At 47.2% G+C, this 16,782-nt stretch overlaps 1 protein-coding gene across 1 annotated transcript; it reads right to left on the bottom strand.

The window, feature by feature from the left end:
- Positions 1–1,288: 1,288 nt before the first annotated feature.
- On the bottom strand, positions 1,289–13,791 carry pks-nrps1 (polyketide synthetase; the record flags this gene model as incomplete). Its single annotated transcript, XM_067645261.1, has 3 exons — positions 1,289–6,532; positions 6,585–13,226; positions 13,296–13,791. The coding sequence occupies 3 exons, from the start codon at positions 13,789–13,791 to the stop codon at positions 1,428–1,430; spliced, it is 12,243 nt and encodes a 4,080-aa protein (XP_067508690.1). The 3' UTR covers positions 1,289–1,427.
- Positions 13,792–16,782: the final 2,991 nt, after the last annotated feature.

Consider the following 16,782-nt stretch of genomic DNA (forward strand, 5'->3'; position numbering starts at 1 on the left):
AAAACTATTGCCTATTTAGGGAAATTACTATAAACGGAACACTACTAAAGTTCTTAAATAAGGATATTATATAGCTGTACGGAATTATTAGTTATACTAATAATATTTTTTAATTATTTTATAATTGGTACTACTTTTTACTTGTAAAAGTAAAAGGTGTTCCAATTCCATTAAAATATTGGGCTTAATTATACCGTGGCGTAGTAAAAGAGTCTTGGGAAACCTTAAAAAAGGGCTATTTAGAGTAAAAGGTATTAATATATCTAATTTATATTAAAAGCCCTACCTATATTTACTAATTATACTTTATTTTATAGACTATTATGTTAATATATAGTATATATTCTAGTGAAACTGCTTTTTAGGAGGACTTTTTTACGGTTAATAAGAGCTCTAAGTAGAGTAGGCGTATAAAATGGATGGAAATAGTATTAAAAGCTTAGTTAAAACGTTAAATAATTAATACCGAGGATGTTGTAAGGGCAAGAGCTGAATATTAAGGAAAATTGCTGGGTTTTAACGAAGTTTTCGTGTATTAAAAAGGTTTAAAGGTGGAGGTATATAAGAGTAATTACTAAATTGCTTGGAAATACTGAGAACTTAAAGGGGAATTTTGGCCTTGGGATAATAATGATCTTAATTAGCGTAATAGAACGATAAAACTTTTTTATGGTTTTTTCTCTTATTTTTTCCGATAAATTATAAGTGCGTATTTAGAATTTATAATAAGACTTAGTATCTACTACGTTAAAAAATTCGTGCTTACGGCGCATGCCCGCTTTTAAAATTTTCTTAGAAAATTTAGTAGATAAGGCCAAATTCCTGGTAGTACCCCTTAAGACTATATCTAGACCTTTATTGGACTGTTACCGGACGGTTACTGGACGGTTACTTTTTAGTCTTGAAGAAGCTTTAAGCTAATTTTACTGGTAATTACATGCCTTTGGAAACCTGGCGCTAGGTTCTATTGTAATAGTCCGTTAAGTACTAGAAAAAGGACCAAACGTATATTTTTTCTTGGAAAATACATAAAATGCGATATATTATCTTATACTTTTAGAGTAAGTCTAACTCCGCGCCCTATCTTATGTTAAGGCGTACTAGGTATTTCTAGGCATTAACTAAGCCGTATATAGAATTTTGCTAACTTTTCCGAGAAAGGGGCTTATCTTTGGTGGCAACGTTAAGATTTGGCCTAAGCGCGCGTGGCCTGGGCGGTCTAAGCCCGCTTGGACGTCGGACTGTTACTTTTCCGGTTTGAAGGTTCACTTCTAAATAATATAATGCTATAGATATCTCTTACTCAGAGCCTCTTCTTATTACAATGAAATCTACTTTAAAACGAGTGAAATCTAGCTTTAAACGAGTGAAGTCAAGTGAAAAAAAACTGAAAGCAACGCAGCAAAACTGAACCCAAAGCAATCTACCTATCGCGCAAAAAACCATCTATCTACCACCCCCTTCAACGAAAACGTTGATGATGCTGAATGTCTTAAACTCCGCGACCCTATCTCCATTTTCGGCCTTATAGTCGCCTTCAATAGCTTCGGAAACATAATCAGTTGTTCCGACGCGCTACTCAAATATGCCGCAACAAGCTCATCCAAGCCTTCAGCTACAGCCGCTTTTGTCCAATTCTCGAGGCTTACAGTTTCGAACGTCTCGCCCGTTTCCCGTTCCAGCGAGCCTCCCATATCGTCAATCGCAATCTCCAGATCTCCGCTCTCGTGCACATACTTCACCATCCCGCTTGGCTGCGCACTGTCATTCTTGACTTCATCAAGAATCTCACTGGCTACTCGTTCAACGGATACAAAGTCTAGCGTCCCCCGCCAAGTTGGTGAAGTAGGCACCTTGCGCATCTTTTTGGAAAAGCTGAGCATGTTAGTCATGAGATCGAGCGTCGGCGCGTCGTCACCAGTGATACTGCTTGGGCGATGTATCCAGATCGGGACGGAGAATTTTTCGCTCACGAGTTCCAAAAAGCGCTCACTAGCCCACTTGGTAGCTGTATAGCCGTCCACACCATCTTGGGGTGGTTCAAAAGCAGCGACAGATTCTTCGCCGAAGGCAGCCTTGCCGGAAAGATGTGCGACGCTGGCCGAAGAAACAAAGTGAATTGGGACGCGGTGAGGAAGGCAGAGCTTGACAAGTTCACGAGTGCTGCCAACGTTTGTCTTTGAAAGGGTACGATAAGTTTTTAGGAAGGAGACGTCGGCGCCGTTGTGGATCACGGCATCCGTTTCAGCAAAGATCTCTTGGGCCTTTGCCTCAGAAAGACCAAGACGTGGGCTGTTGAGATCGCCTAAATGCAACTCGACCTTAGGATCGGAGAATATAGCGGGTAGATCCGATTTCCGTCGGCGAAGAGCGATAGCATGAACCTTATCGATGTGCGTGTCCTCGATCATGCGGCGGATGAGCGCTTTGCCGAGAAACCCGCTTGCGCCAGTAATGACGACTGTTTTGAACGGTAAGCCCTGGTCTTTCGGCGTCGGGTTGATTTCGAGGTCGTATAGGTCGTCTGTCAAAGCTGTCTCCCGTTCCCAATCAATTTGACTGGCGGAAATAACCGGCGCTGTTGGCACTGTCTCGAGTACCGTGGCCGTAGGGATGTTGACAGGGGCAGTCTCAACTTGGACAGAATTGCTGCTTGTCGGATCGATCTTTCTAGCCATTTCGCCCAAAGTAGAGTTCTCAAAAAGATGTACCAAAGGTATTTCCACATTAAAGGCAGTTTTTACCAGCGCTTGCACTTTAACAAGAGCTAAAGAGCTCCCTCCGACATGGAAGAAATCTGACTCCGAATCGATTTGGTGGAGCGAAGTAATCTCATCGCCTAGAACTTGCTGCCAGATCTCCTTGAGCTTTGTCCCAGGAGCTTTCGTTGGTTGAGGAAGTCGAACATTCTCTTTCGTTGTTGGGGGCAACGGCAGGTTTGCAATAGCTTTACGATCGATCTTGCCGGAGTAATTTGTCGGTAGACGTTCCAACGGTATGATTGTCGCAGGTTGCATGTACTGCGGAAGCGGTAAGGAAGTTCGTAGTCTCTCTAGTAATACCTCACGGTTACCATCGAAATTGATAGACATAACAACATGAGCGACCAGGTACTCGGCCTCACCAGAAGTGCGGACTGAAACTACCCCCTCCCTTATGGCGCTGTTCGCTTGTTGGATAATGGATGATTCAATGTCTCTGAGGTCGATCCGGATCCCTCGGAGCTTGATCTGAGTATCGCCGCCTACTCTACCCTCGAGAATCACGCCACCATCAGCGGAGAGGCGGCCACAATCACCACTCCTATGCATCTTCACCCAGTTCTTTGAAATGTACTCGGCCGGTGCAAAATCATCAGCTAAGAAGCGTTCTTCGTTCAAAGCGTCGTTATTCAAATAGCCCTGGGCAACACCAGCACCGCCAATGCATATTTCTCCAGGGATCCCAGGAGGCACTGGCTTCATTTCGGCGTCGAAAATATAAACACAATAATTTGGGAAGAGCCGGAAAGGTTGGTCAGTGCTGTCTTCTGCCTCGTAGTTGACCTCGGCACTGCCAATGGCAAGTGCTATCTCTGCGGGCCCGTAGGCATTGACGAGCCTGAGATCCTTCTTAGCAAGCTTCCTGAACTCATGAATTAAAGCCGGCGTCATCCCCTCCCCTCCGCTCATGGCAAACTGCCACTTGGAGCCTCGTAAAGCAGCGGTATCTGCATAATGAAGCCAGCTAACTAGTTCCGAGGGTGTGGCCTGTACATAATTTACCTCCTCCGAGACTATGATCTTCGATATTGCAAGAGAGTCTCCTCGTTTATTCTTTGGCACAATAAACAGGGAGGCCCCATTTGCTAACGCCACAAATGTCTGAGAAATTGAAATATCAAAACTCCATGCACTATGTTGAAGGTGGACTCCTGTTCCGGCGTTGACATGCCACACTTGCGATGATGACTGTATCTGGTTGCACCAAGAGGCGTGGCTTAACAGTATACCTTTCGGCTTACCGGTAGAGCCACTAGTGTACAAGATGACTGCGGTTGCCTCAGGCTCGGCATGATTCGGGACCACTGCAGAGCTCTTGGCCAAAACAAGGGAAACATTGATCTTCTTGAACCTGGAACCCAGAGCAGCCAAGTCTTTTTGATTTGCTTTATCATAAACAATGGCATCCAGCTCACTATCTTCGACCATGACTGCTAGTCTAGGAGTTGTCAAACGAGGTTCCAAGGGAAGGAAGATCGCTCCAATTCGAAGTATTGCAAGCAAAGAGCAGAAAAAATCTGTGGTAGGGTCCTGGAAGACACCAATCCGCGCACCTTTACTTAGGCCATTAGATTTCAGCGCTGACGCCATAGCGTTGACGCGCTCGGCCATCTGATCATACGTGAGCCTACCCTGAGGGCTCTTTAAGGCGACTTTCAAGCCATGAGCCTTGACCATATCATCAACACGGTGCACTAATGTTTCTGGCCAGGTTCCAGCCAGCGCTGGCCCTCTACCGAGACCCAGCGCTTTTTGAGTGGCTTCAGGGTCATAGAGCGGAGGCCGACCAAGCCGTGAAGCTGGATTCTTAGCAAAAGCCTTGAGCAGGTTATGGTAACTTTGTGCAAGGATCTCCACGTCAGCTTGAGTATACAATTCGCTTTGTCCAGCAAAGTAAACTACGCTCTCCGCGCCTGGATTTGCGAGGATATCGATACTGATATCGTAGGCGGTCTGGCTGCCGTCAAACTGGTCAGCTTCGCTCTCGCAGCCACAATATTTCCGCTTGTCTTGAACGCCCTGTCTGTAGTTGATGAAAGCTTGGAACAACGGGTTGTGAGTGGGCGCTCTGGGCGCATTGACCTCGTTCAGAAGAACATCGAACGGTACCTTGCTGTTTGCTAGCGCTGCAACAACTCTCGAGCGAGCCTCTTTGAGTGCTTCGTTGAACGTCTGCAAGGGCTGTAACTTGAAGCGAAGTGGGAGAAGATTGAGAAAGAACCCAACACTCTCAGAAACAAGTTCGCTGTTTCGGCCACCATCCGCCATACCAATGCATATATCAGTTTGCTCGTCGCCAACATGTCGGTAAAGTAGAGCCTTGAATGCCGCAAGATAGAAATTGAACGGGCTAGTCTTTGTCCTATTGCAAGCATTTTGGATCTGCGTAGATACGGCTGAGTCTATCTTGAACTTCACGGTGTTGCTTGCATACTTCGTGAGGGACGAGCGAACCGTTCTCGCTGACATCGGCAGTATCGGTAACGGAGCTGGAATATCCGCGAACTCAGACTTCCAGAACGCAATCTCGTTGTCCCACTGTCCAGTGGAATGCTCCTTGTGCTGGATTTGAGAGAATTCGGGATATTGAACGGCCACGGGGGCCAGAGGCTGCCTGTAGTAGAACTTCTGCAAGTCGCCGATAATAACTTCGAGGCTTATACCATCCATATTGATGTGATGATAACCGATGATAAGCTGGTGCAGCTTCTCCGATAAAGACAACAGGGCGATCTTCATTGTCTCGCCACGGCCGATATTGTAGTGATGATTCTTGATCCTAGCATACTCAACGGCTATTTCTTCTTCTCCGCGAATACGCTTATACTCCAAGTGAAGTACAGGCTCCCTGAGTACACCTTGCATAGGCTGATTATTTTTGCCTGTGAAAAAGGTAGTGCGTAGAGCTTCATGGCGCCTTCCCACAGCCCGCACGGCTGCAGCAAAATTCTCGACATTTAGGTGGCCATCCATCCGAATAGAAGTGGTAATATTGAAGGTGGTTTGGTTGTCGAGATAGAATTTAAGAAACCAGAACCTGGCTTGGCCAAATGACATTGGCACCACTCTCTCGAGAACTGCATCGTCCTTCGAGAAATACTCATCCATCATCGATAGCGAAGTGGCGGTGGAAAACATTGATTTACGGAGCGAATCATTCTCTGAGTCAGAGTCAAATGGACTATCGGAGCTGCTCCCTTTTGATTTGGCGATTGATTCCACTTCACTTGAAGGAGTCATTGGGGTTGTACTGAAGACTACCCCTTTAGGTTTTGACATGGTGGAGTTGAATTTTGCCGAAAGATATTCGGAAGTAGAGGGTTGGTATCGGCGATTGGCAAGCTTCGTCGACTCGTCGATACTAGCGAGATTTGGCGGTGAGGCATCTACTGCGTCTTCCTCATCTTCCTCATCTTCCTCATAGACCGTGAAGTCTCTCTCATTAGTGGTGGCGGGTTTCTTCTCCGGGACCGCTGTTGTGTCTTCCACTGACGTTCTAGCTGCAGCCTTAAGCGTTGGATCTATTTCCTTCCCAAGGTTGGGGACAAAAGATTCAGGAAGTTTTTCTTGAGCTGCCGCGACGAGTTCTGCCACAGTAAAGCCGCCCAGTATTTTTAGAACAGGCATTTCAACATTCAGTTCCTTGATGAACCAGCTTCGTATATCAACAGCTACAAGAGAGTCCAAGCCTAGCTCCTCCGCATCCATGTGGAGTATAGAGACGGAAGGATCAATTTGTAGAGATGATTTTAATTTGGCGACAAAGCAGTCTGGATTCGGGTAAGCACAACACTCATAGTGAACTTAATATTGCTGTCTTACCTTCAATGACTTCTTTCACTTCATCTATAGTAGCGGCGAGAAGCAGTTGCGCCCTCACAGTTACGTTCTGCTTTGACATCGCGGCCTTGGCTCCTTGCGCCTCAGGCCAAAGAACACAGTGGGAGAACTTTGGATTATAGAACCACGTTACTTTGTCAGCATCGTCCATGTGGGCCAAGCGCAATCCAGTCATAATCTCGGGGGTGTCGGTTGCGGTTTCTCGGCCCGCGACAACGGCCTCAGCGAAAATTTCGTGGAAATCCTGCTCCGACATGAATACATTGCCCATATGTGTCAGGTACTCTTGTTGAGCTGTAGTCAATTGCCGGGTGACATAGCCGTTACCGATGATAGTGCCGATGTTGATCGCTGAGCCGGCAAGGCCTCGCTTTCTTCGCTGAGCAGCGAGAGCAGTCATGTAAGCATTAGCAGCAGCGTATACGGACTGACCTTGATTTCCTGTCACATAAGCCATTGACGAGAAGAAAACGAAGAATTCGAGCCTAGTATTGGCAAAAAGTTCTTCCAAATGCATGGAGCCTTTAACCTTAGGTCCAACTACTTTCTGAACGCGCTCGAAGTCCAAGTCGACGAACATGGTATCTGCAAGGACCATTGCACCTTGAGCTATGCCGCCAATTGGTGGTAAATTGTCGCAGATCGTCTTATATACCGCTCTGACAGATTCCCGATTGGTGATGTCATTTGAATAAATCTTGACAACTGCGCCCTGGGCTTTCATATGCTCTTCCCACCTTGGATCCACTTTGGGGTTGCGGCTTGTGAGAACAACGTGCTTCGCACCACGTTTGACCATCCACTCACAGAGAGAAAGACCAAGACCACCAGTTAGGCCCACCAACCAATAAGTCTTCTCTGGCGAGAAAAGCGGACCCGCATCAATTGGTGTAACTCGAACAGGCACCGTATCAGTCGAGGCCCAGCTAAATAATGTTGTCTCTGCAGTAGGCTGGTTGTCAAGAGCAATATCAGAAGCGGCAATCACGGATAGAGTACTGCCAAAATCTTTAGCGTCATGATACGCGCGAACAAAGGCGGAGCGAAGAGTTGATGGAATGAATGCCATAGATGAGAAAGAGTCCAACTTCGGTGCCTTAGAGGTAAAGAAGTCCGTTCCTTGGATTTTGCAGTTAGGAGGCAGGCACGCCAGCACATTTGCAGCTAGGCCATTCTGAGTCGAGCATATAATCAAGCATGAGGCAACCCTAGGCAGCGCAGATTGTATGACCCGTCTGGGCGCGTTAGGGTGCATGGAGACCCAATTGCTGCCTTTAACATCGGTTCTAGTTGTCACATTTACCACTCGGATCCCTTTCTCGGTCGCGAGCCGTGACAATAAGTCAGCAAATTCTTTCTTAGGCTCAAATAAAATCAATGTCTCGCCACTGGAAAAGTCGGCAATGGTAGCAAGAGCCATCAAGTGGTTTTGGACAGCCGGCATGAGGCGGAGAGCATCATCCTTAGCCAGGTTATAAGGGACTGTCCACGAATCAAACACTTTGACAACGGAATGCCTTTCCGAAACAAGCGCAAATACTTGCTCTTTAGTGCGGAGATTTGTGCCAAGCACAAGGTATGCGTAGTCGGTCCTAGTGACTCGAATGGCTTCAAGGGTGGAGTGGCTGACTTGTAACTCGACTCTTCCATCAAAAGCAGTACCTAAGCTCTCTGGTGCTTCCTCAAAAACTTCATATGCTTTACCAGACCATCTAAGACCGAGAGTATTCGATTTGGGGTCCATGTCTCTTGTGATTAAACGCCTGCTAGAGTTGTATCGACCGTTGCGGGCTGGGCTTGTCACTAAGCGCGGGATCACGAAATTGCCTTTCTCAAACGCAATTTCAAACTCCACTGACCAGAGTAAGTTCTTAGCCTCTCCTTTCTGCTCCCAAAGCTCGGTAACTTCAAATTGTAGAAGCTTCGTGGCTATTATATCAGCTGTCGGCTCACTTGTAGAGTCGAAATCAAGGGACTGTAGTCGCAGGTGGGTCATTTCCAGCTTTACTACTCTTCCAAGCCCAACAGACATGTTCTGGTACGGATCATCGTCTCTAGAGCCTTTTGTAACCCACAAACAGGTCCTGGATTGCTTAAATAGCTGTTGAGCACCTTTCAGATCCTCCGCTTTCAAATCTTGCAGAAAAGGCTTGTCTAGATCCGTCAGACAAAGAACAGTGCCCATGAAGGGAACCTCGATTGTGTTGAGCTCAGAAAGCGACCTGACCCGAGTGATATACGTGTAAAAATGCTTCAGCTTATTTGCCGTAGCATCAACGAGTCGAGCGACTCCGGTTGTGCTGCCCCCAACAATAGTTAGATGCGATCCCACAGTTTCCAAGGAGCCTGGCGCCAATGGTTCGCGAAGGAAATTAACGTGATCATCCACGGCTTGACTTGTGATAACGGCTAGCGATATGGGAAGGTCCGATTGACGAGGCACAATGGCATCTACCCCGGAAAATCCGACCTTCTTCATGCGGACATCCCAGTCCTCCTCTGGCATGCATGGGGATAGCTTGCGCCCGTCGTTGTATCCCATCCACCAGCCAGAGAGACATCCGAAAATAAGGCCAGTACGCATTTCTATGTAGTCGCCCAACTCTAGCATGATGAGGTACCCGCCGGGCTTGAGCAAGCTTCGGACATTACGCATTGTGACTTCCATTTCGTGCGTAGCGTGGAGTACAAGCGAGGCGACAATAAGATCGTAAGAGTGTTCTGCGAAACCCTGCTCAATGGGATCTTTCTCAATATTCAGAGCCTTGAATGTCATCTTCGATTCAAATTCCTCAAAGACCTCCTTTGCCTTTTCAAAAAAGCCCGTGGAGATATCGGTATAAGTGTACGACCCGAACTTCTTACCCAACTTCTTGAAAATACGCTTTGTAGCGCCACCGGTGCCTGCGCCAATTTCAAGGACATTCATGTGTGGGTACCTATGACCGAATTGGGTGACTTGCTGAGCCAAGCTCTCCGTATATTCATTGAAGCCCACAGCATGGACATAGAAGTCGTTGAGAATATTGCCCTCCCGCATGTATTCAAGCATGGTAGTTTCACCACGGACCACAGGAACCAAGTGTTCCCCCACAGCGTGCATCAGCTTCATATCAATACTTTCGGGATATTTTCTGACAATGGCCTGTACCTGCTCATAGGTGTCGTACATCCATTCGCGCTTAGCGAACTGCGCTATGCCGCTCTTAACGCTGGCGACGGAGTGATCAATGTATTCGAAAAAGATCTTGTGGTGCTGCTCCGCCTTCTCGCGATCAACCCTCGTGGCAACGTCATCTAGATGACGTAGATAGTAAAAAGCCACCCGCTCGATGTCAAAACACAGCTCAGCTTGACTTTGCAAGTCAGGTCTATGGGTGGCCGCAAGTTCTCTACTTGGTGCTGCAATGTCCCATATAGTCTCCAAGAAAAGGGGAGAGTCGTTCGTCGCAGTTGCATGCGCAAGCGGCTTGGTATGCATACCCTCGAGTTGCATAAGTGCGTTTACTCCTTGCTCGTCATAGATATCGACGTCTCCTTCGATCTCAGTTGATCTTTCGCTTGTAATAGTAGACCTGAAGCAGAGCAAGACTTCCTTTCCGGCGCTGGTTTCGCAGAGAAGAGGGTTTATCCTGATCTTCTTTATGCCGGTAGGTAAGTGGACTGACCATAGCCTACCATCATTAGGGTAGCAGTAAGCTAGGATGATGGACTGAATCGCATTATCAAACGTCGCAGGATGCAATAGTAGGTTGTATGCGGGGTCGGTGCTAGTAGGATTTCTGATGGTTCCTGTTGCGATTCCCATTCTCCTATGTAGAGAACCCAAAGCTTTAAAAGGACCAGTATAGCCGAAGCCAAGCTTGCTCAATGACTCGTAGAAGCGTTCAGGATCAATGTCGATCATATTAAACTCAGGACCAGGGTTAGGTGGAAGGACATCCTCATTAGCCTCCCCCAGAATAACGGAGATCTTTCCCGACGCATTAAGGTCCATGCCCAAGGCATGCTTGGTAGAGGCAGAGTAGAAGGAGAAAGTGGCAGACCACAAGTCGTGACTGGTAACTATATCGGTGAGCGTAACCTGTGTCTCAACACTAGCGTACTCGTCGTTGAAGGTAATTGCCTGCCCAATGACAAAGTCTTCAATTTCAATCGTTGTTATCGACTGTCCTCGGGTGGCGAGTTTCACGGCTTCCAGCGCAGCAGAAACATACCCTGCGGCCGGAAATACCATCTGGCCTTGAATCTGATGACCAGCCAGCCAAGGGATCTCCTGTGGCCGTAACATATTTCTCCAGCGCTGCTGTTGCTCCGTGCCATCCGGACATTTGGTGCCAAGGAGCTCATGCGATGGATCCGTTTTTGTGCGATTTGCTGCATACTGGCGCGACTCATGCCAGAAGATGCGCTCGTGGTCCCAAGCGTACAGTGGGAGGTTTGGCAGTATCTGAGGAGCAGAGACGCCCGGCCCAGTGATAAACGTATCCAGAGACTGGTAGTCAACCGCAAGCTCACCCAGCGCCTGCCAGAGAAAACCGAGGCCTTCCGCAAAAGCCTCATTGTCGTTTTTGCCTCGGCTTAAGAGACCAGTGTAGGGGACTTGATCGCCGAGAAATTCTTGAATAACTTGTAACGCTGGCCCTTTCAGTGCAGGGTGGGGCCCGCACTCAATGGCAGCGTCAAAAGGTCCCCTTTCAGCCGCAGCGAATTCTACAGCTTGCGAAAACAAGACAGGGCTAGCCATGTTATTGATCCAGTACTCATTATTTAATTTATGGCGATATTCTACTGCATCTTCACCATACACGCTTGAAATCCAGGTGGTGCCATTACGCGGTGGTCGCAATACTTTGATCTTGCAAGCTGTGAGAGACTTGCTGTACGCGTCGGAACAAGCAAGCATATGATGCGAATGGTAGGCTTTGTCAACCTTTAGTAGACGTGCGAACTTCTTCTCATCGTCAAGTACATCCTTCGCCCACTCGATAGCATCCAAGTCGCCAGACAGCGTAACGCTTGCAGATGAATTACTGGCGGCGATGCTGATGTGGCCCTTAAATGCACGCAGGTCACACAGTTCCTGCGCATCATTAAAGGAGGTTCCGACAGCCATCATGGCGCCTCTCTCGCCTTTAGGCCCCTGCGCAAGATGTAAATGATAGCCACGGTAGTAGGCTATCCGAATGGCATCGCTGGCGGATAGGTAGCCAGCAGCATATGCAGCGCCCATCTCACCAGACGAGTGGCCGACAACGGCTTCAAACTCAATCCCAGCACTACGGAGCAAATCCACTAAAATGACTTGCACAGCTGTGCATAGCGGCTGGCTAATCGCAGCCTCATTGACACGGGACGCTTCCCCAACGGCGAGAATCTCGTCCTTGATGGACCAGGATGGGCCATCCGGCAGCTCTGCGAGGCTCTGCTCAAGGCGATCGAGGATAGATACAACAGTGGGGGAAGTAGCCAGGAGCTCAGCACCCATGCGTGCCCATTGTGCACCTTGGCCGGTGAAGATACCGAGAAGTCTGGGTTTGGAGGGTAATGACTTGGGCGGTACTGGGATAAGGACTTTCGTTTCCACGTCGGCCATTGCTCTCAGCCTCTGGGAAAGTTCTGATGCTGTGGCGCCGTACACTGACGTGCGCGATGTAAGTGTCGAGCGACGAGTGTCGAGCGTCCAGGTAAGGTCACGTATGCTGACAGAGCCGTTCTCAGCGAGGAAATCGGCATATTGGCCGAGGATTGCTCTTAATGCGGATTCTGAGGCAGCTGAAAAGTTCACCGGAGCATAGACAGGAGCATTCGGGGCATCCTGCTGGACGGGCGCGGGTTCGTAAGCCTCGAGGATAGCGTGGGCATTTGCGCCACCGAAACCGAAGCTGTTGACGCTCACACGCGGCACAGCGCCAGGTGCAAGGCTGGGCCATGGCTTCTCCTCGGTGAGAATCTTCAAATGGCGGTAGAACGGCTTTACTTTGGGGTTGAGCGTTTCGAAGAGGCGATTGGGTGGAATGGTGCGGTGCTGCAGGGCAAGGCTAGCTTTGAGAAGGGCAGCGAGGCCAGCCGTGCCCTCTGTGTGGCCAATCACCGTTTTAATCGACCCGACGTACAGCGGGTCGGCATCGGCCCGCTCAACATCTAGATCGTTGCCAAAAAAGGCCGTGTGGATGGCTTCCGCTTCGATGGGGTCGCCGGCTGGCGTGCCGGTTCCGTGCGCTTCAAAGAATTGTGGCCTGTCGCTCGCTTTGGAGATGTCCAGTCCAGCCTTCTCGTATGTCGCTCGGATTAGGGCTGTCTGTGCCGTCGCGCTCGGCATCGTGATGCCCTTAGTCTTCCCATCTTGGTTAATCTGAGTCTCGCGGATCAGGCACTCGATGTGGTCGCCGTCCTGGATAGCTTGCGACAGCCTCTTCAGTACGACGACTGCAATCCCATCTCCTCGGGCGTAACCGTTGGCCTTCTCGTCCCACATCCTGCTGCGGCCCTCGGGACTTAGCATTTTTAGCTTCGACTCCGCGATGTACTGGTCAGGATTAAGCAAAAGATTCGTCCCGGTGGCGACCGCGATGTCTGTTCCATCTCCAGAGCGCAGCACCTGAACAGCCTGGTGCACGGCGACTAAGCTCGACGAGCAGGCGGTATCAATCGTCATTGAAGGGCCGTGCCAGTCAAAGAAATACGAAACACGGTTCGATACTATCGATCTCGCTGTTCCAGTTGCAAAGTATGTTGGGAAGTTTTCCTGATCATTTCCAAGCATATCTGCGTAATCATTGGACATAAGGCCCACGTACACAGCCGTCTGTGAGCCTTGGAGTTGCTTGACGGTTAGTCCAGCTGCCTCAATGCCCTCGTAAACAGTCTCCATGAGCAGCCTCTGCTGAGGGTCAATCGAGTTAGCCTCAACGGGCTTAATCCCGAAGAACTGTGCATCGAATAGGCGTATATCTTCATCCAGCACGTACGAATGCCGCACATTCGACGTGCCATGGTGCATATTATTAGGATGGTAGAAGCCGTTGACGCTGAACCTGTTCTCCGGTATCTCCTTCAGCACATCCCGGGGCTGCCGAAGGAGCTTCCACAACTTCGACGGTGAATTGGATTCTCCCGGGAAACGGCATGCCGAGCCGATTACGGCGATAGGCTCGCTAGTTCCTCTCTTAGATTTTGAGAGTTCCATTGTCGTTGTCGAAAGGCTTTACTTCAAGAATCCGGGAGTATATATTTTGAAATTGTTGAAAGGTGGCGGCGGCAGCGTCTCAAGTTCATATGTTGAAAGGTACGTAAATGGTCCTAGTTCCTGAAAGCAAGGGCATGTTCGTGTGCTCATAACCCACCATATAGGCTCTCTAGAGACTGAGACATTGCACCTATTACGGATAAAGACCACGCCCCCCGAATCCCCGGCAACCTTGTGATCCTATTCGTGGTGCCGACCCTGCATTGCTAGGGCTGTTAAGCAATATTCTTGCTTGCAGAATGGCATTTCTGTAAGCAAAAATGACGACAACGATCTATCGGTACTCCGTTCAGGCACACCTCCGAAGGCTCTTAGTGCTTAAGATCCATAAGCAAATCTCAACAAGTTATGCATAACAAATAGGTTAGAATCGCTTACTGGCTTAAACGCACATTCGGATATCGCGAAACCAGGTCGGAGCTGTGGCTCGAGCGTCACGACTCTTCGGGATCTCACCCAGGAACGAGTCAGCACTAAGAACTTCGCACCATGGATTCGGAAGCCTGAAGTTCGATTGGAAATGGAACGGTCAGATTCGGACCGATTTTACATTATCACCCTGCAAATCCATTGTTAGATCGCTAGCGAGGAAGTGGGTGTGCAGCGCTAGGAGGACACTATGGAGCTCGCTAACACCAGAGAAGCCATCTACAAAGTGACCCGTGCACACTATCAAGTTCTAGAGGCTTGCCTCCTCTTCCAACACCGGCGGAAGGAAGGCCTACATCGCCTCTTTACATCTCGATATAAGTGCTTATTGATCGTGCCAATTAAAATGCGTGCACCTATACCCTTTCTGTATATAACTATAACTAAAATAGATAGAAATAAGTTAAAATGGTCGCGCTTATTACTTTAAAAAGCATAAACTTCTGCCGGGATTAACAGGCACTTACAACAAGATGCAAAGAGGCGGTGTATGGATTTCTCCAGCAAAAGTAGTGTAGCGCCACATAGACCGCGTAGGATTACTCTGAGATATTCTCCCGCATGAAACCAACGTACTTGCAAGCTCTTAATCATCACATTCATAAGCTCATAATAGGCAACCATGATGGTTGACATTTTGAACGCATAAAATATCACCAATCCTACTAAGAACGCCGTTTAGGGTAAGAATAACCAGCTTTCGGGGAGCTCGCGCGGCTGGACTCGTAAGTTACACATACAAGGGGTAAACATGAGCGGGCTGCCGCCCTCACTGCAAGCGCTTTCTGCTAGTGCTTACATTGCCACATTGCCACATTAAAAACAGTGCTTATTCAGTATTCTGTAGGAACCCCATTTGCAGCAATTACAGCAAGGCAGCGCTCCCTCATATTGCCAGTATACTTCTCAAAGTCTTTAGGTTTGAGCTTCTCCCATTCCTCCTCTACGTACCTCCTAACCTCCTCTTTTATTATAGGAAATCTACGTTATATTCTCCCCTTTAGCAGCCTCTAAATATTCTTGGTAGGGTTTAAATCTGGAGAATTTGCCGGCCATTCTATTATAACCATGCTATTCTGCTCCTAGGCTAGGCGGGTTACTTTTACTAAGTAAATTAAGGCATTATCCTCTATAAGAATAGGCTGGTGTCATAGTGTTTGCCATAACTCCTATATAAAAGCCTTAATATTAGGGCATATATACGTACAATATACGTTGCCATTTATTATCTTCTTCTTATAGCTAAGCTTAATTAACTAGTTGTCACGGAACGAGGTCAGGAGGCTCTGTGAACGTCGTAGCATTGACTATGGTACACGACAGGATATTGCACAAAGGTGCAAAGAGGTGCGAAGGGACCAGCACTCTATATACTGTGGGGTGCCAAGGCTCGCTAAGGGCCGCCAGGCCGGAATCCGTGACACTAGTCTTTTTTAAAAACAACTAAAGGCCCCTTATTCCCATAGGAGATGCTACTATAAATTATCTAGCTTAAATACCCCCTAAATTTAGGGATATAGCAATTAATATTATATTTCTCCTTAGCGTATCTAGTAATAAAAATCTAGCCTCTACCGGTTTAAATAGAAGCATTATCTGTCTAAATTACCGCCGCCTATATTTTAGGAGTCCATTCTAGGTAAGAATAGGCCTATTTTAGCCGGGCCTCTTATTATTTAGGTGTAATAAGGGGCTTCTCTATTGCAATATAACGGAAATAGCTTTTCTTTTTAAATGCTTTATATAGAGAACGCTTATAGATAGAGACATCCTCTAGAAATATAATCTCTTTAAACGGCTTCCGTTAGTAAAAGTAATTAAGCTTAACCTAGGCAATAAAGCGCTATTAAGTTAGTATATTAATATTTAGTCGTCTTCCTCTCTATTTTTAAGGGGTCTATATATTTTAAAGAGAATTTAATATAGTTCTGTAAGGTATACTAAGGGAGGTAGTAATCTTATAGTGCTGCTAGCTAGTATATTAAGAGAGGGGATAAGTAATATTACGCTTATAGTAGGAGAGTTAGGTGCCTAGATCTTAAAGAATAAAATATTAAATAGGGTAGTGGCCACGCTGCCAGCAAATAAGATTTAGCATTTTAAGATATAAGATATAAGGCTCCCTTACTCTCTTTTTATTATTTTATATTATCTTTCTATTCTAGTAGCTTCTATATATATTTATAATACAAAGAGCTATACTTTATTTAGCCTAAACCTACGCTAGCGCTAGTAGGGAGGGCGGTAGCCCGCTTATATTACCCCTTTATATAAGGGGGCAACCTAAGAGGGCTGCCGCCCTCCCTATTAGCGCTAGCGTAGCTTTAGGTTAAATAAGGATAGCTTTTTATATTATAAATGTATATAGAAGCCACTAGAATAGAAAGATAATAGAAAATAATAGAAAAAGAGTAAAGAGCCTTATATCTTATATCTTAAAATACTAAATCTTATTTACTAGTAGTATAGTTACTACCCTATTTAATATCCTATTTTTTAAAA

The sequence above is a fragment of the Cenococcum geophilum genome (genome assembly GCF_001692895.1).
Source record: "Cenococcum geophilum 1.58 unplaced genomic scaffold K441scaffold_4, whole genome shotgun sequence".
NCBI lineage: Eukaryota > Fungi > Ascomycota > Dothideomycetes > Gloniales > Gloniaceae > Cenococcum > Cenococcum geophilum.